This window comes from Sceloporus undulatus, chromosome 2, assembly GCF_019175285.1.
Source record: "Sceloporus undulatus isolate JIND9_A2432 ecotype Alabama chromosome 2, SceUnd_v1.1, whole genome shotgun sequence".
NCBI lineage: Eukaryota > Metazoa > Chordata > Lepidosauria > Squamata > Phrynosomatidae > Sceloporus > Sceloporus undulatus.
Window position 1 is genome coordinate 211,712,126 of NC_056523.1, and position 27,143 is coordinate 211,739,268.

Consider the following 27,143-nt stretch of genomic DNA (forward strand, 5'->3'; position numbering starts at 1 on the left):
CCCGCAACCCCTGCATCCCCCTAGTGACATCATTGACTGGCTCCATCAAGTTATTTAAGAGTTCATGTGCTTGGACAAAATGGAGGGTCAATTGTGAGCTGGGGATGTTGTTGATGTGCAGGAATTGCATCATCTTTAGACCACTCTGGTAGGGTTCCTGCATGTGTAATTGTCTGTACTTACCAGGTGGAAGGAAGGAACAGAGGCTAGCTATCAATTCAAATTCTCCTTGCCACTTATCAGGGTGTAACATGGATTAACATTTTTTTAAAAAAGGAAGAAAAAGACAAAATGCTTACTTGTGCAGAAGTACAGGGAGCTGCCTAGAAAGTCGACTATCCTATGAAATGATAGAGAGAATTTCATTATGCATCTTGCATCCAATTGGAAATACAGTGAAACAGAGAAGTGGTAGTTATTCTCATGACTTAACATGTTGGTGCAATCTGCTGAGCATGCACATAGTGATAAACCGCAGCTTCTTAAATAAATCTTGCCAAGAAAACCCTATGATAGGTTCACCTTAGGGTCGCCATAAGTTTGAAATGACTTGAAGGCATACAACAACAACAACATTTTACCCTGCTGTTCCTTTGCTTCTGTGGAGCTTTGGGGACAGAGATGAACATCATTCCCACTGCTGAGAAGCAGTGCTGGGCAGTGGCTCCCATGTCAAGGGTGCAGTGAATTGACTCTTGAGTTTCAGCCGACCTTTTAAAGGAGCCATCCAAGGTGCTGAACCTGAAATCTATTGGATAACTTATTTAAAATCTAGAATGAAATGCAGAATGGATTCACCTAAAATGTTACACACACAGGCAGACCTTGGAAAAGCTACTTATTTGGCCTACAGATCCCAAAATCTCTTAGCCAGAGTGTATATTGCTGTGGTTGAAAGGGGGGGGGAGGAAAGAATTGCAGGAGTTGTAGTCTACCTAATTAACCTGGTCAGATTGTGTATACAACAGGGTAAGTGAGCCCTTTGGAAATTATCGTATGCAGACTAGCAATGCTTTGAATGACAATTCTGTTAGTCTACTTCTGTGTACAAAGAAAAGTGTGTGTGTGTGTGTGTGTGTGTGTGTGTGTCTATGTGTGTAGACTGATTTATAATCAATTCTTAAAGGTGTCAGAGGTCTCCTTTCTTCCCCTTTTTATTACAGTGGACTCTTGTTATACGCTGAGGTTTGGTTCCAAGATCCCCAGTGGATAACAAAATCCGTGGATACTCAAGTCCCATTAAATATAATGACATAGCAAAATGGTGTCCCTTATAGAAAATGGAAAATCAAAGTTTGATATTTGAAATTTATACTTTTTTTAACATTTTCAAACCGTGGATGCTTGAATCCATGTATAAAAAATCTGTGTATAAGAACGGCCAACTGTATATATAGACTGGATAAGAGCTGGTGTAGTTTGAGCATTGGACTGTGACTCTGAAGATCAGGATTTGATTCCGTGCTCAGCCATGGAAACCCATAGGATGACCTTGGGAGAGTCATATACTCTCAGCCCCAGAAAACCCCATGATAGGTTCATCATAGGGTCAGAAACAACTTGAAGGCACCCAACAACAACAGAAAGAAAAGAAAGTGCATTTGTTCCATTGAAGTTGTTTTTGATGTTGACTCAACATTAGATCTGCTGCCATGCTGAAGAGCAAAATAAATTAGCTCTTCCATATCTGTTTCTGTGCTCAGGTGCTCCATCAGAAGTAGTATTTTTATTTTAGTGGAAGTTTGCCACACTTTAGCTGGCTTCTCATTTCTCTTAAAGACAAATTCCTTCCTTCCTTACATTAATTAATTAATTAATTCATTCATTCATTCCACTGATTGATTCTTGGGATAATATGAGTGTGTGTTCTGCCAGTGCTGGGCCATACTACTACTACTGCTACTACTACTATTACTAGTAGTAATTTCTTACCCAACTCTCTCCATTGATCAAGGAAGGGAACAACAATAGACCAATAAATACGTAGCATCAATGTGAGGGTCTGATTCCTGGTAGCCAACCAAACAATGTGGAAGCATGCAGTGGGTGGTAATGACAACATAGTAAGTTTCTCCATGTAACTTTTCAAGGAATAGTTATATATAGCAGGTGCTGTAAGCCAGTATAGGCCAGGAGGCTTATTTATTCTTCTGCAGTTGGTGCCACGGGCTGTCTAGAGAGTTGATGCTGGCCCCTAGGAATGTTTGGAAAGGGGGATTTGATCCAGTTCTGTGCATGGCTGACTTCTAGGAATTTCAACAATTTTTCCAGCTGTGGATTATAGATATAAATACAAAGGCAACCTGACTCTCCCAGCACTCACATGCTCCACCTTCATCTCCTGCTTTCGAGCTTCCTAGGGGCAGCTGTTTGGCCTCTCTTGAAAGAGAAATTCTGGGTGATGTAGCAGCAGTGTTCTTATATTCAAAAACACAAATTAAAGCAAGCCATTTTGGGGAATCCTTACTGTGCGATTTACTCTTCCATTGACTTTATTATACATGTGTTTGTCTTGAAATACCTTTCCATTAAGCTGCAGCAGAGAAGCACAGGAAAGTATAGCCACCCCCTTGGCTCAGCAAAGAGAACTGTGGTCTTTCCAACTGCATCTTGTCTTCTGGTTGTGCTAAGCAACAGCTAACACGTAATATCACACTTCTCTCTCCAAACCCCATTTCCGTTGGTTTTGCATCTTTACAATCATAAGCCTGATAATGGGGGCTGTCATCCATCTCTACAAGCTACACTGGAAGTCATTTTTGGATGAAGAGGGAGTTAAAATGTTTAAAAATAAATATATAGAAATAAATTATTATCCTTCAGGGGAGGTTTAGGTGGAAAGAGTAGTGTGTGACTGGTCCAAAGTCATCCATCCAGCTTTCTGAGTTGAATGGAGATTCAGTGTTCTGCATTTCTGAGAGTTTTCTCTAAAGAATGAATATTCCTTAAAATAATAATTTAAAAAAGAAAAGAAAACAAGGATGGTTTCTGTAATGTAGTTCTGATAATTGGTATCATGCTCTTCTTGTGCAAAATGTATTAGAAGAGCAGCTTAGAACGTTTAAACATCTCAGTGACTTGATCAAATGAAAACCATAATAAAATACAGTATTAAAGACAGGCTCAGTAGATAATGTTCACCACAGAAAACCACAGCTGCTCAGTAAGGGAGAAGCTTACCAGAATAAAGCCTTCATTAGACGGAAGAAGATGGTAAGAGAAATCGGGATGGGAAAAGGAACAAACTTCACAAAGAGTGAAATTCCACAGTTGGTGCAGCCTCTGAGAAGGCCTTTTCTCTTGTCCCTAGTGCTTTCACCATTGTGTTTTCACTATGATGGGCAGGGAAAGGGCCATTTTATAAGATCTTAGGATCAAGCTGACTGATATGGGAGAAGGTAGTCCTTAAGGTTTTCTGGACCCAGGCTTTAAAAAAGACTTAAGCTGATTGTGGTGCATTTTATTTTTGGTTGTGATTTCTTCCCTTTCACTTGATTTTGAAAGCCGTGTTTAGGCATTTAGCTGAATACATGTAGGGCTAAAAGGGGATCTAGGTTGTGAGCATGCATGTAAACTCTGCCCCATAATCCTCAGGTGCCTAGAAGAACATTAGATTTTTGCATGCTGAGTGTGAAGATCTAAAGAGGGCTCTGCAGTGGTATATGGTTGAACATGATTACAAAGATCCCTTAAGCAGAGTCCAAGGTTATCATGGTTCCTGTACATGGGGGAGTTGGAACTGCATTCAAAGCCTTCTTCAGACATCCACACTAAATATGCAGTGCTTAAAGGGGCTTGGTGATATGGGGATGGGCAAGTCAGAAGTGCCACTTGCCTCTCCAGTCTCTGAATCAAACACATACTCAGATGAATACACCTAAAAAGGACTTGAGTTGCCTTTGTCCACTTCATGCATAATATTTCCTCTCCCCTAGTCTGAGTGTGTGCAGTAGTGGCTTGAGTGTTGGACTAAAATTCTGGAGACCAGGGTTCGAATCCCCGCTCTACCATGAAACCTACTGGGTGACCTTATCAGGTCACATGCTCTCAGCCTCAAGGGAAGGCAATGGCAAATTTCCTCTGAACAAGTCTTGCCAAGAAAACCCCTTAGTGTCGCCATAAGTCAGAAATAAGTTGAAGGCACACAGCAACAACAACAACCAGTCTCCATGTGGTATGCTGTTACATAGCGACATCCATTTTTAAGTACATTTATAACACATGATAAGATGAATTTAGAATTGTATTTGTGGTCATCCAAAGAATGGTGAAATTGACATCACATGTCCAAAGAAACTTTGGGGTGTGCTTTTCAAACTGTCTTTGAGCCTCACCTCTGCTCCAGGATGAACTTTTTTTTTAAAAAAAGGAGACTTTGAAAATAGTCTCGTATTATGTCACAAGGGTTGTTTGTATGAAGGATAATAAAACCCCTGCTGGGCTGTTGTAAATTGATAGTTTATTGTCTGCTTGATAATATTAGTTGTACCTTCCCAAGGGACTGAAAGAGCTATCAAGTTGGATCTCAAAATAATATAATAGATAGCAGGGTTACAATAAAAACATATAGTCCAGGAAAGATACTTTTTGAATACTTGCATGATGCATTTTGTGCCTTTTGGCTGACCAATAAAGGTATCAGTGTTTTGTGAATTTTGGATTTTGTTTTAACATATAGACCAGTTCATCAAAAGCAGCAGTCTTGTGTGTGCAATGTTGGCCAAATGTAAAAAAAGGGAATGATATGGACATTTGTGCCACACTGTAGCTCTCCTGTGAAAAACCTCTTGTTAAGCATGGCTATTCAGATGTGTGGTACAGACACACTGAAGAATTAAAACAATTTAACACCGCTTTAACTGTCATGGCAGTGCTATCCTGTGGAATTCTAGGATTTGTAGTTTGGTGAGGTATTCAGTCTGGTTCGTCAGAGAGCTCTGGTGCCTCACCAAACTACAAATCCTAGGATTTCACAGACTAGAGTCATGACAGTTAAAGTGGTGTCAAACTGCTTTAATTTTGCAGTGTGGCTGCACCTGTGGTCAGGAGACTTGTTTTATTACTTTTACTTTTTAATATGTATTATCTGTCTCTACAACAAAATGGTATCTACAGGCATACGCCAGTTAACAAAAAATCTGACAAAGTACGTCCTTTCCCCCAAAACATTTTATGTCCGCACTTTTCCTCTGTGTCCTCTGTCTAGCTGGAGGTTGTTTTTTTTTTAAAAGCAGCATTGGCACTGGGAGGATGGTGAAGGACTTCCAGTATTGGATTGTAGCAGTGTGTCTACAGTAAACAATGCAATAAAGCTTGAGTTGGGGAATGGGATTGTATTCTGGCCAGTTCTACTAAAGGCATGTGTGCCTGCCGATAACAGGCAATGTAAACAGCAGCTAACTGAGAGTCACTTGCCGAGGATGTGCGGACAGCAAAGCAGAGAGAGAAAGGGAGAACAGATAAGCCTCTCTTGCCAGCCCCACCTCCCAGCTTGTTTAAAAAGCACTGATCATTCCTGATGCATTTTGGAAGAAACCTTCAAGTGTTCTCTAGAAGGTTTGTTTACCCATGCAAGGCTTACCTGACCTGGTTGTTTCATGTCATTTGTGCCTGCTGTTAGTTTTGAATAAAAACTTAGCTGAAACATGTTAGACTGGTCTTCTTTTTTTTCCTCCCCCCCCCCCTTTTTTTATTAAAAATTTTTGAACAATGCAGAACAACAAGTTTAATAACAGTTAAACCTTTTTTGCTCTTCTTTTTTGTGGCGTAGGATCCTATCATTATTTTTTTATCTTTTTTTTTTGCCCCTGATGCCAAATTTTCTGTTAAAGAGGCAATGACCAAGTAGAAGCTACTATTCCAGTAGTCAGATTAGTGCTACAACTGAAATTGAAAATGCAAAATTGTGCCTGCTGATAAGATTTCCTTCTTTTATTAGGAGGAGGTTGCTCCTAACATATCAGGAATGTTGAAGCAGTTGTAAAGCATGGAATGAGGGTGGGAGAAGAGAAATGTTAGCTTGCGGCATTTGTACAGTACAGTCAACAGCTGGTGAGTTTAGAGATGCCAGAACTGCTATGGAATGGAATTTCCTTGTGATGTAATTTTTGCATCATGAGAAGGATCTGGAATATCTGCCAGAATTTCTTCAGGTCATATGGATGGGTGAAGGACAGGTATTGATTCTTGCCATCTTGGCATGACAGTGACTGAGGGGGGGGGCTCCCCCTTCTTCAAACCTCCTAGTTTGCACAAAGAAAGCAAATACAGTACTAGTTTGAGTTTCCTATAAACATAGGGATTTTGTCAGCTAACCACTCTACTGGAAACATATGAAGAGAAAAGGTTCGCAGACTTTGCCTGCCATTTCATTTATCCAGCAATTAGCTTTTCTTTAGGGAGAGATAAAAAAAACATGGAAAAAGTTGGTGACGTCAATAGCTACAGTATGGGATCAAACAGGTATGGTAAAATTAGTTTGACACTGTGACTAAGGTAATTCAGCTGGTGAAATCAGATGCTATGACATGGTTTTTCAGAGGCATTCTTGTTTATATTGGTGGCAAATATATCAAAGTTTAAGGAGACAACAGAAAAGAAATGTTCTGTTATAGAAAGGATTGTCTAAGACTACATTTACCGAAAACACGTGAACCTATAAACATACTTATTGGGAGTTTAGTTCATCTAGCCCAGTAATGTAGCTGGCAGTGGTTTTCCAGGATCTCAGGTAAAAATCCTTCACAGCGATGCTGTTTGAGACTCCATTAGTTGGAAGTATCTTGGTAAATATCCTGGAACCACTGTGTAGTATAGTGGTTAAGGTATTTGGTAGGAGGTACCCAAAGTGGTTGCCCCTGAACTGATGCTGGTCCCTAGGTTAATAGCTGACCATTACTGCTGAGCTTCCAAGAAAGGATCAGTTATGGCCAATGGACACAAATTCGGTGTCACTGCCTTGGATGCTGGGGGGGGGGGGGGAAATGCTAGTTCCCATATTAGATAGAAATTAAGTGTTTCCATACCTTGAATCAAACATTGATCAGAATGGGGATGGCAGTCAAGAAATCAGAAGAAGATTAAGAATAGGGAGGGCAGCTATGAAAGAGCTATGGGAGAAAAGATCCTAAAGAGCAAAGATATATAACTAAGGATGAACGTTAGAATCATATAAGCCATTGTATTCCCTGTTACCATGTATGCATGTAAGAGATAGACAATCAAGAAAGCAGATAAGGAGAAATCAATTCATTTGAAATGTGGTACTGGAGAAGAGTGCTGAGGATATAGTGGTCAAAAAGACAAAGAAATGGGTGCTTGAACAGATCAAGGTTGAAATCTCCCTGGGAGCCAAGTTGAGGGTGTTGTACTTTGGCCCCATCATGAGGAGGCATGACTCACTGCAAAAGACAATAATGCTAGAAAAGGTTGAAGGAAGTAGAAAGAGAGGAAGGCCACATGCTAGATGGATGGATGGAGGTCCTGGGTATGAATTTACATGAACTAAGCAGAGCAGTGAAGGAGGGGGGGGGGTGTCTTAGAGTCTCATCCCCAGGTTCATTATGAGTTGAGATTGACGCAAAGGCAGCAACAAATATCAGATAGTCTGAGAAGCACTGGTTTAGTGTGTCTGTCACACTACATAATTATAGCACTTTGACACTGTCTCTGCTGCTGTAGCTCTGTCCTATGGAATCCTGTGACTTGTAGTTTCATGAAGTATTTGGAATTCTCACTTGAGCATTCTAGTGCCTCAACAAACTATAAACCTTTGGATTCTGTGGGATGCAGCTAAGGCACTTAAAATGGTATCAAAGTACTATAATTATGTAATATGCAAGAGACTTAAGTGTCATTCACATTCCATTTGCATAGTTTTCTCATTTCATGTTATTTTACTTCTTGTTTTACTATTGTAGACCACAAGCTTGGATTATTTTCTTCATACACAGTTTAATACAATATTAGATCATTTGTAAATTACAATAAATTAAATCAGTCAAATGGTTAAAAGATGCCAGCCACAGATGCTGGCAAAACGTCAGAAAGAAACTCTGCTAGAACATGGCCACATAGCCCGAAAAACCCCACAAAAAACTATGGAGGCCGGCCATGAAAGCCTTCGACTTTACATTAAACTGGTTAAAAGTTAGTACAGTACATTGAAATAATGCACCTTGGTTGTGTAGACACTTCATCTTCTTTGGGAGCTACTTCTCCCCTTATCTCTGATTGAAAATAACAAGCTAGTTAAAACTGGGAATGTTTTGCAATGAAATCAGCTTTGATTTGCGGCCCTAAAAGGTTTTGCTTTGAACAGGAGCTCTGATTTGCAGACTAGGAAGGCTTTGCATGGGATAGGTAGGGTGGTTTCATAGTGGGAACCTAGTCTTCCTGCTTTGGTTTAATTCCAACCTGTGTTCACTGTCGGAATGTAGTGCACAATTTCTCAAATTGGAATTTGACTTCATCCAGAAGTTGAAGAAATGTTGGCCTTCAGATGATAACATTGATCTGAGATGAGCTTGGAAATAGTAGCTACTATCGTGGCCCTTTGGGTTTGGTTACAGGATACCCTGTGAATATCAGAATCCATGGATGCTCAAATCCCACTAAATAAAATGGCACAGTAAAATGGTGTTCCTTATATAAAGTGACAAAATCTAGGTTTGCTTTTTGGAATTTATATATTTTTAAAATATTTTCAAGCTGTGGATAAAAAAAAATCAGTGCATATGGAAGACAGACTATACATTAGTAGTTGCCTAATTTTATATACTCTTGTATCTTGTCTGCCTGAAGAGCCACCCTTTCAGTTCAAAAATATTACAATTCAGCTTGATTCCCCTTATTTTTCAAAAAGAAGAAGGGTTGTTTGTGTTAACATGCTACTTGCTATTATTTTTAAAGGCATTTTAATCCACAAAAGGATCTTGTGATAGGTGTGGTGATGAAAACTGGCTGAGGTTCCCTAGAAAGTTACAATGAGATGGACAGACTGAAACATCTGAGGCTGCAATTGGGAGTCTTTATTGCCATTGGTTGAGTTATTATTATTATTAACCTTTATTTATGAAGCGCTGTAAATTTACACAGCGCTGTACATACAATCTTTTAGTTAGACGAATTCCCTGCCCTCGGGCTTACAATCTAAAAAGACAAGACACAGAAGGAGAAGGGGGTGGTGGAGGGAAAGGGTAAGAGGTCCAGCAGTTCCTCTCTACCTCCAAGGCCTGGACCAAGGCAGATGGACTGGAGGGAGGGCTAGGCTTCATAATGGATGGTTAATCATTTTCCAGGGAAAATATATACTCAACTTTAATGCCAACTTTAATTTTAATAATAATTTGTTTTATTTGTATACCGCTATTCCAAAGGTCATAGAGGTGAACAGCAAGTAAGCTAATTAGCAAGTAAGCTAATTTGCCCCCAACAGTCTGGGTACTCATTTTAGCTCCCTCCTCGGAAGGATGCAAGCCTGAGTCGAGCTTGGGCCCTTTTGCTGGTCTTGAACTCGCAACCTTGTGGTTTTGAGTGAATGGCTGCAGTACAGGCATTTAACCACTGCGCCACCAGTGCTTCTTTACAGAAGAACATAGAAGATATAAAGGCTTAGCGAGTGGAGAAGCACATCCTAATGGAGCATCAAGGTTCCTGAATTTGAGTGAGGAAAATAGGGACATAATTAGTCAGAAGGTCTTCTCAGCATGCTTCATTGAAATGAATGAGATTTGTGCAACTGGAATTTACTTTATTCAAGCTTGAGGATGGATTTCTTGATTTAGTCTATAGTATGGTGCATTCTTTCTAATCAGCTCTTTCTGTTGCCGTTAAAAAGGATTTGTCTTGACATTACAAATCAAATTTTGCTCAAAACTACTCTTTAAAAAATAAGCACCTGGAGCATAAAGAAATTATTTCTCTCTTGTTATCAGTTGAGCAAACAGAAAATAGCAAGAGGATGGAAATTGCTGAATAGCCTTAGCATTGATGTATGGTGGATTAGAAGTTGGAATTTAATTCTGGCGCAGAAGATTTCACACTCCATCAGAATACAAAGAGGAGATGAAAACACTGAGGCACTTATACAACATTGGTTACCTTTCTGTCTTTTTATCAACAACTGGCAGAAGACAAGTCCACCTGCTTACTAGATGAACTTGGAGAGAGACATCCTTCATTGACACTAAATGTCAGTGTATCAGACTTTGAATGTTTGTACCATATATCAGACTTTCTTGGGTCCCTGTATTGGAAGAAAGGTTGGGTAAAAATTAGTAGTAGTAGTAGTAGTAGTAGTAGTAGTAATAATAATAATAATAATAATAATAATAATAATAATAATAATAATAATTTCTTGTCACCATATTTAGACATGGAACCTCAGCCTTGCAGTTGTAGTTTGTTTTGTTGTTATAGTGCTGTATTGTTATGCATATAATAAAAACTGACATAAAAACTCAGAGGCTAAAAGGTAAGAATAAGAATATGAATTTTTAAAAGGGATTTTGTCCTTGAAAAATATTAATCCTTTTCTTCTTGTCTTTCCTTCTTCAATTCCTTCAATATTCACTGTTGATTGTAGCAATGCAAGACTGGAACACCCAACACCACTAGATGCCATAGGGGACATGGGAAGCAATGATTTTCTGGAAAAAGAGGGGCATGAAAACTTGAGTCACGACTTCATCAATGGCACCACAAGTGGCAATGTAGACGCAGCCAGGAGGTTGGCAAAGCGACTCTATCATCTGGATAGATTCAAACGGTCTGATGTAGCGAGGCATTTGGGGAAAAAGTAAGTTCTGGCTTTCTACCTAGAATGGTGTTCATATTGTACCTTCGGAATTATCCAGGCAAACATATAACTTGTTTTGTTCTTCCTTCCCTTATCTCTGTTGAAGCAATGAGTTCAGCAAACTTGTAGCTGAGGAATACCTCAAGTTCTTTGATTTCACGGGCCTTTCTTTGGATCATTCCCTCAGGTATGAAACCATCTCTTATATAGCTTTTGCTGGGTTGTGTCTCATCCACGCCAAATGATATATGTGCCGATCCTAAGTTATACCTCCACCTACCTAACTCTGGGGCAAGGAAGACCTGTCTCCCTCTTCCAGGGCTAACCTTGCCTTTCCTCTTTTCACTCCTGACCTCCCTTCATGTTTTGACTATAATGTATAATCCCCACCCTGGTGCCCTCCCAAGCTGTTGAACTACAAGCTTCATCTTCCCAACCAACATGGATGGAATTTGGGGAATAGTAATCCCCAATGATCTGGCTGTATTTGCTTAGCATGATGGGAATTGTAACCCATCATGTCTGACGGCACAAATTTGAGGAAAACCTGATCCTGCTACCCTGTGAATGGGTAGGCAAATATTCAACATTATGGTGTGTATACATGAGCAATAAAAGAGAGGGCATGGGGTCATTTAATGCATAACAAGGATTAAAGAATAAAGATGCAAATAAAAATTAAAAGATCCAGTCAAATACCTAGATAAATAAAAAAGCATTCTCTGAAGATGCCAGCCACAGATGCTGGCAAAACATCAGGAATAAACTCTTCTAGAACATGACCACGTAGCCCGAACAACCCACAAAAATCTATAAAAAAGCATTTTATATGTTTGAATTCTAGTGTTAGTACATTTCTGTTCCTTGCTTTTGCAGTTATATCACTCTTCTTGCACCTGTCTGTCTGGTCCTTCATTCCAGTTGCTGTGTGTACACACACAACATCTGAGGTGGAATAAGATGACATTATAATGTAAGAACTTGTATTTCTGGCAACTTAAGTGTAAAAGATCTTCTGCTCACACCTGCTCCTCACAGCTGTCCTCTCCCCCCCCCCCAACCAAACAGACTTCTAGTCCAGTTGGTTGGCTATGATGACAAGTGAACGCTCTCTGATTTTTAAGAGAATCTCTTCTCTCCTTTTGATTTCTTTCCTCTTCACTTTCTTTCTTTGCTTCTCCTCCTACCCCAACCACTCTTTCAAAACTGCCTTCCTTCCACTCTTTCAGCCTTCCTTAGCATCTCTCCCATAGCACCTTTGCCATGACCTCCTCTCCTTCCAAGCATTCCATTTTCTTGACCACTCTTACTTAGTACTAGATAACTTCTATTGCTGTTGTGCCTCACTAGTGAACTGTGAAACATAGAAAACTGTTTGTATACCAAGCCAGCATGGTATAATGGTTTGAGTGTTGAAGATTTCAATCTCCACTTATCCATGGAAACCCACTGAGTGACCTTGACTAAGTCCCACTCTCAGCCTAAGGAAAGACAGTGGTAAATCTCCTCTGATGAAATCTTGCCAAGAAAACTATGGGTAGGGTTGCCTAAGTTTGATTCAAGTTGAAGGCACAAGACAACAACAACAGACTATTTCTCCTTCTAGCTTAGTATTTTTCTGTTCTTCAGCGTCTAAGATTGCTAGTAGATCTTTCTAACTCATGGTGACAGCAATTCAGACTCTGAACTTGGAATGGCACTGGCAAAGTCATATTCTCCCACTGTGTTTTGAAAATGCATATTTTAATATTGATATGAATAAGGCTGCCTCCTCCTTGATTCACTTTTATTGAGCTTTTTCTTTCTTTTTTGCCATTTTATTTATTTATTTAATGTATTTTATCGATATCCTGCTTTTTCTTGAATGGGATTCATGTTTCAAAACTCACATCAACACCACAAGAGGGTGTGCATACTTTTAATGAAAACTGCAAAAACTTGGTGATGCAGTTGTTTGATCCAGAGACTCAGAGGGAACAGAAATAACAGCCATGCTATGCAAGATATATAGGGAAAGTGAGAGCACAGGGCTGAAAGAATTGTGACAGCTGCATTGATCTTTAAAAAAAGAAACATAAACAGCTGTCTTGTTTAACTGGATTTAGATACATGTATTTTCAGGATGTGGTCTCACTACTAGAAATCATATTTAAAGCACCAAAGGTGACCATCTAGCTAAGAGAAAGGAAATGTGTAGTTTTTGGAACTGATTGGAATTCATATCTTTTCTGTTCAAGCCAGTATAGCTACTGGTGTGGCATTATGGGAGCAGAGCTTGGAAAAGTTACATTTTTGGATAACACCAAGAATTCCCCACCCAGCATGCCTACACTAGCTGGTGGATTCTGGCAGTTGCAGCCCCAAAGTAACTTTCCCAAGCTTTCCAATGTCGGCCACCAAAAGTAACTTTTCTAAGCACTGAAGGGCCGCACATTGTTGATGCCTAGACTAGCAAGTTGTTTAAGTGTGCAAGAGTAGTACCATCATATTAAGAGTGGTTTTGCTCATATCCAGTCACATTCTTTCTGCAAGTTTCTTCAGCCTGAGAATTGCAGCAGAAGTTTATGATCTCTAACATTTCTCAAAACAATAATTGAAACATACAGTATTGGGATTTGGCCTGCATGATTTCCTCAGCTTCAAGAATTGAAACATTTTTGTTAACTAGCAACACCACTGGCGATTTTAAACAAACAGTTGATTTTTCAGGGTGCTAGTGTACTGCAATGGTTTGAGTGTTGGATTAGGATCCTAGAAGGCCATGGTTCGAATCCTCTCTCAGACTGAAACCCGCTAGATAACCTTAATTAAGGATGCTGCTGCACTGCAGAAATAAAGCAGTTTGACACCACTTTAACTGCCACGATCAGTGCTATGGGATTCTGGGATTTGTAGTTTTGTGAGATATTTAGTCTCTCCCATCAGAGAGCTGTGGTGCGCCACCAAACTACAAATCCTAGAATTCCATAGCATTGAGGGTGTGTTTACACTGCAGAAATAATGCACCACTTTAACTGCCATGGCTCCATCCTATAGAATCTTGGTATTTGTAGTTTTGTGAGGCACCAGCGCTCTTTGTCAGAGAAGCAAAAGACTTTGTAAAACTACAAATCCTGGGATTCCATATGGTGAAGGTACATCACTCAAAGGGGTGTCAAATTGCATTATTTCTACTCAGTAGATGCACCCAGGGTCATGGCAGTTAAAGTGATCTCAAACTGCATTATTTTTACAGTGTGGCAGCAGCCTAAGTCACATTCTCTCAGTCTTAGAGGAAGAAAATGGCAAACCTCCTCTGAATAAATCTTGCCACAAAAATCATATGCTAGGGTTGTCATAAACTGGATCAACGTGAAGACACAGAAAATAATAGCAAAGATTTTCAGTGGGGAGAAAAGGTGGTTTAAAAGACAGCACAGTGCTTCCTACTGTGTACACACTCATTACTGTGTTTCCACTGATGATGCTTCTCAGCCTTTGCTGTTTTTTGAAACAATAACCTGCAATACCTGTTCATCTGCAGCAAAAGTGGTATGAACATTTTCACTACCATTCATGGTTGTTTGTTCAGGCATCCTCCACTCTCTGAAAAAGCTGTTGTCCATTTCAGGCCTCATTGCAAACAGCTCTAATGACATGCTTGACTATGTATTTTTCTCCCCTATGTATTTCTTCTTAGGACATTCTTCAAAGCCTTTTCCCTCATTGGAGAAACTCAGGAAAGAGAGAGAGTTTTAATTCATTTCTCCAACAGATACCACCACTGCAACCCAAATGCCATTTCCACACAAGGTAATTTACTTTTACTTTATTTAAAACTTGGCTTATTTAAAACATTTCTCTCTTACATTTCCTCAGGCACAATCCAAGGTGGCTAACAACAGTAAAGTACGAAAACCACATTTTAATGCAGAGATTAAAAATAAATAAATACAGAAATGATGATAAAGCTAAGAACAGCAGGGTAAGAATGAAAAGCTTTCACTAGAAAGCAATTTCTAGCAAAATTAGAACATTTTCCCCTCTAAGCATAAAACTCTTTAGGCTATAATTTGATTTCCAAATTTATCGGAACAGATACTGCTCTGGTAGCTACTGAATCACTCCAGTGTTTTGAGGTCCAGTCAGCTCAAATGTGGATGTGAAACAAAGGAAGTTTAATAAACTCCATCCTGTCGGAAACAGTAATCGTCGTCATCATCGTCATCCTCTTACACACCTATCCCCATGGATTGAAGTGGGGAGCAGCATCAATTAAAAGATATTAATTAAAACATGCAACAGTTTAAAAAGGACAAATAAAACATACACATTTTAAAACAGTCTGCATTTAAAATTCAGCATCTTAATTCATAATTTAAAATTATCTGGATAAGTCTGCTAGAAGAGACTGGTCTTCAATGCTGTTTGAAATTCAGATAGTGTATTTAGTTGCTGACTCTCTTCCAGCAGATCATTCCATAGTCTAGGGGCCACGACAGAAAGCAGTACTTTTTGGCAGGTTCAAGGATTTGTTTGGAGTAGGGGACATTTGTTCTTGCTGCTGTTTTTCTTGCAATATTGTTGTTGAATGTTCTCCCTACCATTTTAATCTCTGTACCTTCCACCATATTGTTCCACATACATGGAAAAACTTCTTCCTCTCTTTGCAGTGAGTGTTACTTGAAGGGCAAAAGAAGTAGCAAGCATGTATGAAGTTCTTGATTCCCTCTCTTGCCTATAGCTTTCCCATCAGCAGTTCCTACCAGTGTCATGCTTTTCTCTAAATTGAATTCATTTTTGGTTGGCAAAAAGGGTTCAGTGGGATGGACTGTGAGAGGTGAGCACAGAAAGTGAGGAGAAGTTCAGCCTTGCAGCCTTTTTATCTCTTTAAATTGCCTGAAGTCTAGGCTAAGGCACAAGAAAGCACAAATAAATGTTGCCTCTGTTTTGAAATCCACAGATGCCTTTAGGCAAGCGCTGCCTCTCTGACACTTGCCTTTCTTCCACAGTTGTGTAGACCAGGAATCACAGCACTTGCCTTCCTCACAAGAACTACTGAGATAGCTTATCTTTTACTGAGATAAAATTAGCACTCCAAAGCATAATGCAAGTTTTAAGCATTAAGCCTTATTAACTGATCTGCTTCTTTCTCCAACTTCAGGACCTTTTCTGTGTTCACAAAGGTTTCCTGAGTCCTAAACTAACTTTATCTGTATCTCTATAGCTGCCCTGATTCTTCTCTATTGTAGCAATCCTTGCCTATTGGCTGATTTTGACCCTTCCTTCCCTATCTCTGTTGTGTCCATTTTACTTAGGCTGGCCCTGCTTAGTTTACAGTCCTCATTTGCTCAAAAGGTTCATCACGGGGAAAAAAATGCGAATGTCTCTGTCTCTGTCTCTCTCTCTCTCTCTCTCTCTCTCTCGTGTGTGCGTGTGTGTATCCAGCACATTGTGTTTAGGGTTAGAATCCCCCTTCAGCCATGGAAATCCACTGAATGACCTTAGGCAAGTCACACTCTCTCAACCTCAGAGAAACAGTGAAGGCAACCCCCCTCTGAAGAAATCTTGCCAAGAAAATCCAGTGATGATAGGGCCGTCTTAAGTTAGAAACAACGTGAAGGCACACAACCACTACACACACAAAGATTTTTTTTTTTGCAATCTTATTCATTTTACACCAAAAATTAAGTCTTTGCCTATAAAATGCATTGCAACAAAACATTTCCTAAAAAACTCATTACATGTCTGTCTACTCAGAAGAAAAAGTGGAAAGCAGCACAGCACAAAAATCCTATTTATATATATCAAACTTCAAAAGGACTGGATTGTCTATTCAGAACTAAAAGGGACTGGATCACTTAGGAGTTCGCATGGGCAGCAAATTCTGAGTACACCCAAAATCCCCCTTTTTTGTATGTGGTAACAGTGGTAGTGGCAGCAATGATGACTAATATAACATTGCAAAAACACTCATTTGCAGACACTGCCATTTTCACAGCATGAAAGGGAACTAAATGAAAAAAGAAATAAAAATAAAATGGCATACAGGGGTAGGAGGATGAGATCAGCACAGAAGTGCCTATTGAGAAATATGTTTTCCAGTGCTAGGAGCAATACATATGATGCACATAGAAAGTAAATCAAATGGCCAAGATCATGAGTGCATCTTGGCTATAGCCAAGTAACATAAAAAGTTGGTTACATCAGAAAAGGAGTGACATTATTCAGTCGACCCTCCATACCCACATATTCTTTATCCACAAATTCAACCATCCATGGGGCTGAAAGTACTCTAAAAATATATAAATTCCAAAAAGCAAACCTTGATTTTGTTATTTTGTACAAGGGACATTTCACTATGCCATTATATTAAATGGGACTTGAACATCCACGGATTTTGGTATTCATGGGGGGCCCTGGAACCAAACCCCAGCGGATATCAAGGGCCCACTGTACTTGGTGAAGTTATAACCGCTGTGTAACTTAAATAAAATCTAGCTATTGAAAGGAAGCTTTCAGTAATTACAGATAGCATTTTTATAATTAACTTTCTGAGACGGTTGCTTTTTTCAGTTTGGTACTTGAAGAAGAATTCAAGTCCATGGAATAGGAGAAATTGACAGTTTACGTGCTGTTGTCTATATATTTTTTCCTTCTCATCAGCAATGAGCTTACTCTTTCCCTTCCTGCGAATGACTTCATTTCATGAGACTTCTGTCTTGATTAATGTCATACATGTGGGGGGAAAAAGGAGAGTGTTAATTAGTCTGTAGGGGGTCCTAACTTAACATGAATCATTCTTTCATTAACAGCTGTGTGTGGTGGGAAGTGTGATTTTTCTCTCTCCCTGTGTAGCTTTTTATATATCATGCTTCGGTTGTGTTTTATTCTGCAGATGGAGTCCATTGCCTCACGTGTGCCATTATGCTGCTCAACACTGACCTCCATGGCCATGTGAGTATTCTGCAAATTACCTGTTTTCCTAGAGATTTCAAAATGTGCTTTCAATACATTTGACGTACTGCTCACTGCCTAAGACCTCGCCATGCTGGCTTCTTGCAGCCAGAAATGCTTCAGGCAACCTAAGCAGAAGTAGAAGTAGTGGCAGAGTTCATGGAATAATCCAGGGTCCAAAGCCCAAGTTGTAGCTCAAATGAATGCAGGTCAAGCAGGATACAATAAACTGGATATTTCCAGGGCAAGTCAGACAGTACATGTGGCAGGTAAACATGAGCTAGTAACTGGGAACAAAAGTGGTTGGTTTAAACCATCTTTTTAAATCTTGCTAAACCAAATGACCCCTCCCCCCGGATTTTTAAATTGATTAATCTTTATTTTCCTTAAAAAAAAGTCTGGGTATTATTACTATTTTCCAACTTTCTTACTGGGATAATGACTGTTTGAATGTAAACATTTTAACTTCAGCAGTTTATTGGTAGTTGTTCTTTGACTAGTCTCCAGTGTCAGTGCTTCTTTTTAAAGCCCTTTTTGCACTTTATTTTATACTGCAAGAAACACCATTCAGAAATAGATCCTTCAGTTAACAGAAGTTCAAGCAAAACAACTTGCTTTGAAAGAGCACTTTTTAAAGTACAGTTACTATTTAAGCTAGTGGCCATAACATCTGACCACCTAGTATGCTACTTAATTTTCTGATTTAGTCCTATGTTACACATTAATGCAAAAAATAACAATGGTTTAAACAATAAAAAATAAAACAAAACAACACAACAGAAAATGTTTAAACCAAAAAACTCTGACTGCAAGGCCGATAGAGGAACAGTTTGGCCAAGGCAGACAAATAGCCTAATTTTCCTCAGTTGCAATTGCCCCAGCAAATGTATTTTGAGAGGTCTTTCCAAAAGATATACTTGGGTAGAAAAACAGATTAGAATGGGCTCTCCTTGTCCCTTAGACTTTCTTGCTTAGGTTAGGGCTGACCTCTTACATGGCCTGAATTACCTGTAGTTTCTTCTTCTGGCCTGTAGCCCTATAGTATAGGAAGCTAGTGTCTATCCTATGGCTACCACTTTAAGCCTTCAGCCTCATAATGCAGAATAATTTATCTTGAGAACCTGAAAGTCAGACATGTGCTCGAAAGGAAGCTACATAGAAATAATACCCCTCTTCTTTGGTGATGATATTTAATAGTTATTATTTTCCATGGTGGAAATAGTTTCTCTTTCTGGCCTGGCTTTCTTCCTCTCCTGCCAAGATCTCCATAAAGCCAATTCAGTTGTGCTTTCAGTTGCGCTCTGAAAAACTGTGGTAAACTATTGGATGTGTGACTAGTGCTTGCCCAACAGATTTTAAAATCAATTTTGTTGTTCCTGTGCTGGCACCTATTATGTACCATAAGGGTACTAACACACAGTCCTCCTTGTTGTTGTTTTTAACTGCCCTCAAGTCAATCTCGGTTCATTGTGACCCTGTGAATGAGACATCTCCAAAGCCTCCTGTCCCTTTCCACACCCCTTTACCTTTCCCAACATCATTGTCTTTTCTAATGACTTGTGCCTTTTCATGAAGTGGCCAAAGTACAACAGTCTCAGTTTAGTCATCCTGTTTCCAGGGAGAGTTCAGGTTTCATTTGTTCTAATATGTGTTTGTTTGTCTCCTTGGCTGTTCATGCACTGCTCTACAGCTCCACGTCTCTGATGAGCTGATTTTCTTTCTATCAGCTTTCTTCACTGTCCAACTTTCACATCTGTACCTTGTGATGGGGAATACAATGGCTTAAACTATCCTCACTTTAGTGTTCAGAGTTATATTTTTACATTATTTTAGGTCATTATTTTTGTTTTCTTAATGTTCAGCATTAAGCCTACCTTGGCACTTTCCTCCTTAACCTTCTTCATTAATTGCTCCAGGTCCTTGTTGGTTTCTGCTAGTAGTATTGTGTTGTCTGCATATCTTAAGTTGTTAATGTTTCTTCCTTTTATCTTCATTCCTCCTGCCTCTAACCCTGCTGTGCATACAATACTGTGTTTCAAATGTTTGGGTCTTGTTTCTGTTTACTGAATTTATATCCCACCTTTTGCAGGAATTATTTTGATTTTTTTTTAAAAAAAAGCATAAGTTCTTGTGCTCCAGGAGAAGAAACAAGTGCTAGAATATCTGTTCCTTTCAGTAGTCTTCCACTTTGGATGAAATGGGGCTGAAACGGATGAGACTCAAAATTGTATAACATAAATTTCAGATAGATGACTTGCATACAACTATGCCAAATAGCTGCAATAGTTGATTTTTCTCACTGCAGTGAGATTCCATTCCACTAGGTTTGTATACTTACTAAAATGCTAGTGATAGATAAGTGCTAACATCACAGTACTAGTGAGAATCAGAGCTCTCACTTGGAAAAAAATTTCTACAGTAAGAGTAGCTATAGCGGGGGAGGAGGGGAGGAGGATAGGGCAAAATGAAAGTATTGTCTAACCCAAAAAAGAAATCCCCCCCTTGGATTTTTTTTCTTCAGTCCTTAAATTTCTAGCCTTGCAGTGACTTAAAACTTCAATTGGGCATTAGGAAATACAAGTTAGGTATCTGAAGAAAAAAGACAAGCAATGTAACAAATGGTAATTTTCAGTGTATTTTCAGTTTGATGTTAGAAATTTGGGGACTAAAGGAACATTTCATTTGGAGGACAGAATTCCTATGGGGAACAGTAGTGCTCATCCCCTTCTGGTCTTTGTTGTTGCTGCTGATGCTGTGTGCCCCAAGTCATTGACAAGTTATGGTGACCCTAAGCGCAGACCCTACAATGTTTTTTCTTGGCAAATTTTGCACAGAGATGGTTTGCCATTGCCTTATCCTAAGCCCGAAAAGCTGTTACTTGCGCAAGAGTTTTCATGGCAGAACAGGTTTGCAGGATAGAATGAGGATTTGATAGGACTCTGTGTCCTAGTCCAACACTTAAACCCTTACACCATGCTGTTTTTCGTAGCTTAAGTGTTGAGCAGTAATTTTATATTTCTTCCTTGCTACTTTGCCAAGGTATCTGTGGACCACTAGATGGCAGAGTGTACATACCATTCTCTTGGTTGATATGGAATCTGAGAATTGCACAGTAGCAGGGGATCTCATAAGCCAGTGATGGTGAACCTTTTAGAGGCCGAGTGCCCAAACTGCAACCCAAAACCCACTTATCTATTGCAAAGTGCCATGTCCCTCTGGCTTTCTAGTAACAAACTCTGGCAAACTCTGTGCTGGGACGATGGCACATGTGCCCACAGAGAAGGCTCTAAGTGCCACCTCTGGCACGCGTGCCATAGGTTCGCCATCACTGTCATAAGCTGTCAAGTCAACCTTCAGTGCAGGTAGCTGCCCAAGCTCTTTTTGAAGACTCCAACATCTCTCAAGGCAATTTCGAAGGAGACCCCACCATGTCTCTAAGCAATTGGTTCCATTGCCACATTGCTCTTACTGTCAAGACCTAACTTCTAATGTTCAGTTCAAATCTACCTTCCTATAACCTAAATCTACCTTCCTATAACCTAAAACTTGGTCCTATCTTCTGGGGCAGCAGAGAAACTTGCATCTTCCTATCAGTGACAGCCCAATGTATGAATACGCAGTGAATGAATTCCTCCCTAGGCTTTGCAGTGAAAGTTCAAATGTAAAAAAGCCCACAACTTTGACCAGAACATACAGTAACACCCTTTAGCATTGCTTGTCTAGAAAAAAGAATTGTTGGGAAGCAAGGTAGCAGTCTTCAGTGAACTTGTTATTTCAGATTAGAAATGAGTTATAACTGCTTTAAGAAGAGCCTCCTAGTTGCAAACACATTTTCCTTTCAAAAATGCTGCTCTTCTCAGTGTAGCTTCTATCATCTTCTTTTCACTCACTTTCTTTTGTCTTGTTTGTCCATGTTCCAGGTTAATAATTTTAGGTGTAGTAGGCTTGTTGCTGACATTGTGGTGTCTTTCTGACTTAATGATACCACATATACTTATACACAAAATCAAGTTGGGTGACTACAGCTAATAGAATTAAACAGCCATGTGAACAAACAATATTGAAGAGAATGCAGGTGAAGAACAAGAGGAGGAGTGGTGCTGAGAATCAGCAAAAGCCAGGTGTACCAAAGGGCCCTGGGCAGAGCAGAAACACAATTATTTGTTGAGGTGAATTGTTTCTCCCTCTAAGGGCCTTATCGCACAAGGCTTTCTCCTGCTACAATTGTATTTTCAGTCAAACACTATTGTTCCACATCCTTGGAACCATTCATGATGAAAGTGGCTGTTGCACTAAAACATCATCACACACAGCTGTCCACCTCTTTTGATTTTTAGTCACACATGCACATATGTACAGATCCCCCCCATAAGACACCATGCCATTGCATTGTTGTAGTAATAGGCTGCAGGGTTCCCCTTCCTCCAACTTTAATCCAATCCTAAAGGAGTGAGGGCTGCCTAGGAGATGCAGCTTGCAGCACCATAATTGCCCCAAATCACCCATCCACCTCACAACCTGGTTGCCAGAGCTTCTCCTGAGCAGTGTATGTGTTCTGGGGGAAGTATGTTTGCATGCATGCTGAGACCAAGGAGGCCCATGAAGGGCTGCTCTCCTTTCTTGGGCTAGGGGCGGGGAGGACTAAGTATTTATTGTGGATGGAGAGAACAGGCATGAATGTGAACACACAAACACGTACTCACAAGTAGGCAAGAACCGTGCTGGAGGGCTGAAAGCCTATTGCCTTTGGTTTCACTATTATGGTTCCCCACCCAAAACATCCCCAATAAACTATCCCCCAAATCAGTGTAAAAGCTCAATTAAACTTTTGTACAACACCACTTAGAATGACAGAAGTGAGAAAGGTGCTCATTAATAGATTTTTTCTGTCTTTTTTTAAAACGCCATGCAGGAGGTGCCAACCAAAGGTGATGTTAACCTGACACTATTGTGCTTTACTGGCTTCATGCAATAAGCCTCTTAATCTGGCTGTGATAAATGGGCTGTTTTTTGGAGCTGGTCACACAAAGGTCTTCTGACAACATTTGGCCTATTCCATCCTCTTGCTACATCCCTTCGTATGACATTCCAGCTCTTTTCTGAGAGTCATGTAGGTTTCTGTAGAGGGTTTTGTGGGGAACTCTAGTGGGTAGAGGATGGAGGGCAGGAAAACTTTGTTTCATGAGCAGATCTCAACTTGTATAATACTGGGCACAGCTCAGTGAAATCAGATAAGATTTGCTATAGATACACTTAACATTAGAACAAATATGTTAGATACATAAATAATCCCCAGCGTGTTCAGATGGCTTCCAATGTTTAAATAAAATTTATTGTCTGCTCCTCTGTTTTGTTAAGTGTGAAAAATGCACAGCACCAAGTATAATTTAATAAGTTAATATTTCCTATGTCTTTCCCGTCCCTTTGGAGTGCTTGCTCTAATTACTGTTTTTGTTTTTCTGTATTGCATTATTGATATAGGTGGTAAGTTGGGCATTTATTGCTTGGAATGTAGCCATATCCTGGAATGCATTTATAACCATCACTGTTTCCTAACTATAATGCAGTGTTTCAGCCTGTAAGCATGTGGCACGATATTATTCAAGAAACTGTTTTATTATGTTTATATATTTTATTTTAATATGTCTATACAGCCTTTTTCCATTTGTTTTTTTTAAGTAACAGAGTAGTTCACAGTATGTAACACTTCCATCAGTTACATGGGATAAATGCTGGAATTACAGGGGTGCATACATAAAGTAAGGCCAGGGGTTCCACTTGTACTAGGATTTGAGACCAGCCTTAAAAAAGAGGTACTCTGGTAAGCTTTGAAAGTGCTAATGTTGCTGGGGGATGACATGCTTGATCAAGCTTAAGAAAGGGAAGAACTGACTCCAAGGAAAGAAGAGAGCTCCTGATTTTTTTATTTATATTTATTTATTTAAAACATTTCTGCATGTCCCCCCAGCCCACAAGAGCCATCTTAACTTCCTTGGGTAGGTAGTTCCACATTTGAGATGAAGCTACAGAGAAAACCCTGTTATGTGTACCCACCAGCCTAACTTCAAGGGATGTTGGGACATGCAAGAGGGCCTCCTGAATTTCAGGCAGGATTCACCTCCTGTCTTCACTTCCTATCTCTTAACTGTAATTAAAAGTACACTTACACTAGTAGAAGAGGAATTAGAAAGAAACTCCATAAATGTAAATGAGAAATCTTCCCACCATACTCTTTTGGACATTTTTTTGTTTTTGTAAAGACAAGTGGGTTTGTGTGTGTGTGTGTGTGGGGGGGTATTTTTAAACATCTAACTTTCTTTTCAGCTTGTCAATTTCAGGCTTTCATCCTAGCAAAATGATTCCAGCTTTTGTTTGTAGTAAGATTTTAACATTTTTGGAATGCAAACCAGTTTTGTAAAGCACTTTGAGAGCCATGGTTGAAAAGCCTGTGCAATTGCTAAGATTCATTCCCACCATTATCCTTATTGAAGTGCTTGTCCACTGATTTTTGCCTTCCCAGTAGGGTAGCCTGTTTATACTGATTTGTACTTTAGAGCTGTACTCATGCAGACACACTTCCAGAGAATGTTCTTGGGATTACAGCTCACAACTTGGTTTTTAACCTTAAGAGAGGGGATCCATTAGACTTTAGAGCATTTAATGTACTATTTTTTCAAACTACCATCCTGTCACTTCTCATTCATATGCATTATGGTTTCTCTGTATTGCTTCTTTCAGAACATTGGCAAAAAGATGTCTTGTCAAGAATTCATTGCCAACCTTCAGGGAATGAATGAAGGCAAAGATTTCCCAAGGGAACTCTTGAAGGTGAGGCAACTAAATAATTTTCTACTACTGGAATACAGTCTTAACTTTCAGCTTTACCAACTGGTCAGAAGATGCTGCTGTCACACTGCTTGTATTTTCCTGATTTTTTGCTTCTTTGTTTAACGATCAACAATAATATTGTAAGACTTTCCTAAACAAGGAGTCTGTTTTAGATTTCTAGTCAGTAGTATTGAACTGGGAAAGGAAGTGGGACAAGTATTCTCTGACCCTGTACTGAGCAGGCAGGGGAATCTAAGAGGCATCAACATTATCCTTAAAGCATAATCCCTCTGAGCAAAGGGAGGGAGAGAATGCTGACAGGCAGCATCTTTGAGTGGGGGTAAGATGCCAAAGGCAGTATATATGCATCTTTCAAAGCATAATTTAAGGGCTAGCCTCCAAATCAGAAAAAAGAATTTTTCAATCCAAAGTTTGCCAAACATTGTTGCTGTGTTAGAACCTCTTTGAAGGGTGAGGTACCTACTTTAACATAATCCCATGTTGGTAAGAAAATGAATCTAAAGTTATGAAATACAGCATTCCTGGGCCATCTGTGCAGGCTTTAGAGGAAATGTGGGAAACCTCCTGAGGTTGTGGGACCTTTATTGCATCCCTTCCCAGGTTGTAAACATGGGCTGCATCTTCCTGCCACTAGCATTGATGTAAAACCTACTCCTTTCAAAATCTCAGTGATTCAGCTGGGAATTTAGCGCAAAGAGATCTGCAAGGGAGCATTTTTATACAGAATGTCTAGGGGATACATACAGTCCAAAGTCTATGTATTGCCCAGGTGTATCTTAGATGTTTGTGCCTACTTGTTTATTGGGTAGCTTCGAGGAATTTGGATTCAATGCTTGTTTATCTTGTTTACAGCTGTGTCTGTGCTTTGATGTTTACCACTGGAAGCTGGATGCAATTTAGAACCATGTCAGTGGCTTTCAGGGGCATAGGTTTTATGCAGGCAGGCACAACTTGTTTCTGCTCATGAATTATCCTATCTGGATTGGATTGTGTGATAAGAGAAGGCAAAAAATTAGCTGGACTAATTTACCAAATACACAAGGCTGGCTGTTGACTATTTATGGTACAAAGGTTTTCATTGAGCTTGGAAAAGAAGGTGCCTTTGGGCTTTTACATTTGAATGGAGGATATAATTTGAGATCAAGACATCCTGTATGGTTCACATTTTCCACCTTTCTTCTGCTTCCATGCTAGGTGTATGTGTATTCACTCAATTTGTTAGAGCAGCTATATCTGAATAGGTGGTGAAATCTGCATCTGAACAGCAGAACCTTTTTCTATTGTCAGCCCTAATAGGAATGTTTATCTTTCTTTTGTCAGATTTGTTTGTGAAAGAAGCAGTAGTTGTTAGTGCATTTGGTTTGCAGTGGAGGAAATAGAAATATATTTTGTTTCACATAAGAGTGTAGTCTGAAGCAAGCAAGGAGATATATATTTTGATTTTTCCACACTTTAAAATGTGTTTCTTAATAAAATACTATTTGCAACCAGAATCCAAGTGTTAGAGGGCTTTAATAAAGTCTCCCTGTTTGTGAAATTGGGGTGGTTTGGGCCTAGATAGAATGAGTGTGAGAAAGTGTCAGGTAGTTCTTTGTAAGCAACCTTGAATTGCTTGGAGGATGTCTGGTAAAAACTACTCTTGTCCAGCCCAGTTAAACATAGATTTTTTTCTCTGTATAGTGGAGACTATAGTAATGGCTTTCAAATATTCCTTTTGCATAAGCTTTTGCATTTTAACTTGCTTACCAAGGAAGTTCTGCACCTTTGAATACTTGGAATACTCTTGCCATAATCCTCACCTGTCAGCTGTAACATTTACAAATGCATATATGTCATTGTCGTATAGTGAGTTTTCCTAACCCTTTCCTTTCAATGGTAGCTTGCTGCCCAGGATGCAGAGGTGTGCAGTGTTATGATGCCTGCTGGGTGTTTGTGTAATTTGTGGTGAGTGAATGGTGCTGACTGTGGGACAGTTACCAATGGGATGCTAGTCCCTAGTCTAAGACCTAAAAATGGGTTACTGAAGAAGATTCCATAAGTACCATAATGTTTTTTTAGGATACTTGGTTTCCCCATTTTGAGTCTACTGCCACTCAGGTTTCTGACGTACAGTATTTTTTTACTCTGAACATCCTGTGGATATTCATCCCACCTCTACTGTCATCTTTTCCTAATCAACCAAAAATGCTCTGAACAAATTTTAACCTGTCAAGTGATTGTGGCTTCAGCAGAGCTGATGAAAGTTACTTTTTAGACTAGTCGTTTCAGGATTCAAGGCAAATGAAGCCTACTTGAGGCTTCAACTTGAATTTTGCTCCCCCTGGTTTTATAAAAAGAGAAATCACTGTGTTGTTGTTTCTTTAGGCTGATGCCTTTTTGTAGAGGAATAGCTGCTGTTGGTCTCAACGGACTCAAAAATAATTTCTAGCCAAAGTAATCTGGAGCAGAAGATTTAGTCTCTGAGAGAGGTTACTCATTCTTTCTCCCCTGCAGCCTATTTCCAAATTTGCACTTGTTTCTTGCTTGGCTCCTGGCCTAGACAAAGGATGTGGGGATTCTT

The 27,143-nt window shown here is 39.6% G+C and overlaps 1 protein-coding gene across 3 annotated transcripts in view; it reads left to right on the forward strand.

The window, feature by feature from the left end:
• The window catches only part of PSD3 (pleckstrin and Sec7 domain containing 3), a 189,369-nt gene that overhangs the window by 67,900 nt on the left and 94,326 nt on the right, over window positions 1-27,143 (forward strand). For 2 of the 3 annotated variants that reach the window (XM_042451584.1, XM_042451585.1), the window contains 5 exons: window positions 10,586-10,798; window positions 10,905-10,985; window positions 14,478-14,590; window positions 17,676-17,734; window positions 24,473-24,562. In XM_042451584.1, the coding sequence (XP_042307518.1) occupies window positions 10,586-10,798; window positions 10,905-10,985; window positions 14,478-14,590; window positions 17,676-17,734; window positions 24,473-24,562 (556 nt within the window). Of the gene's footprint in view, window positions 1-6,400; window positions 6,463-10,585; window positions 10,799-10,904; window positions 10,986-14,477; window positions 14,591-17,675; window positions 17,735-24,472; window positions 24,563-27,143 lie in introns of those variants that run through there. The other variant, XM_042451586.1, reaches the window with a different exon arrangement.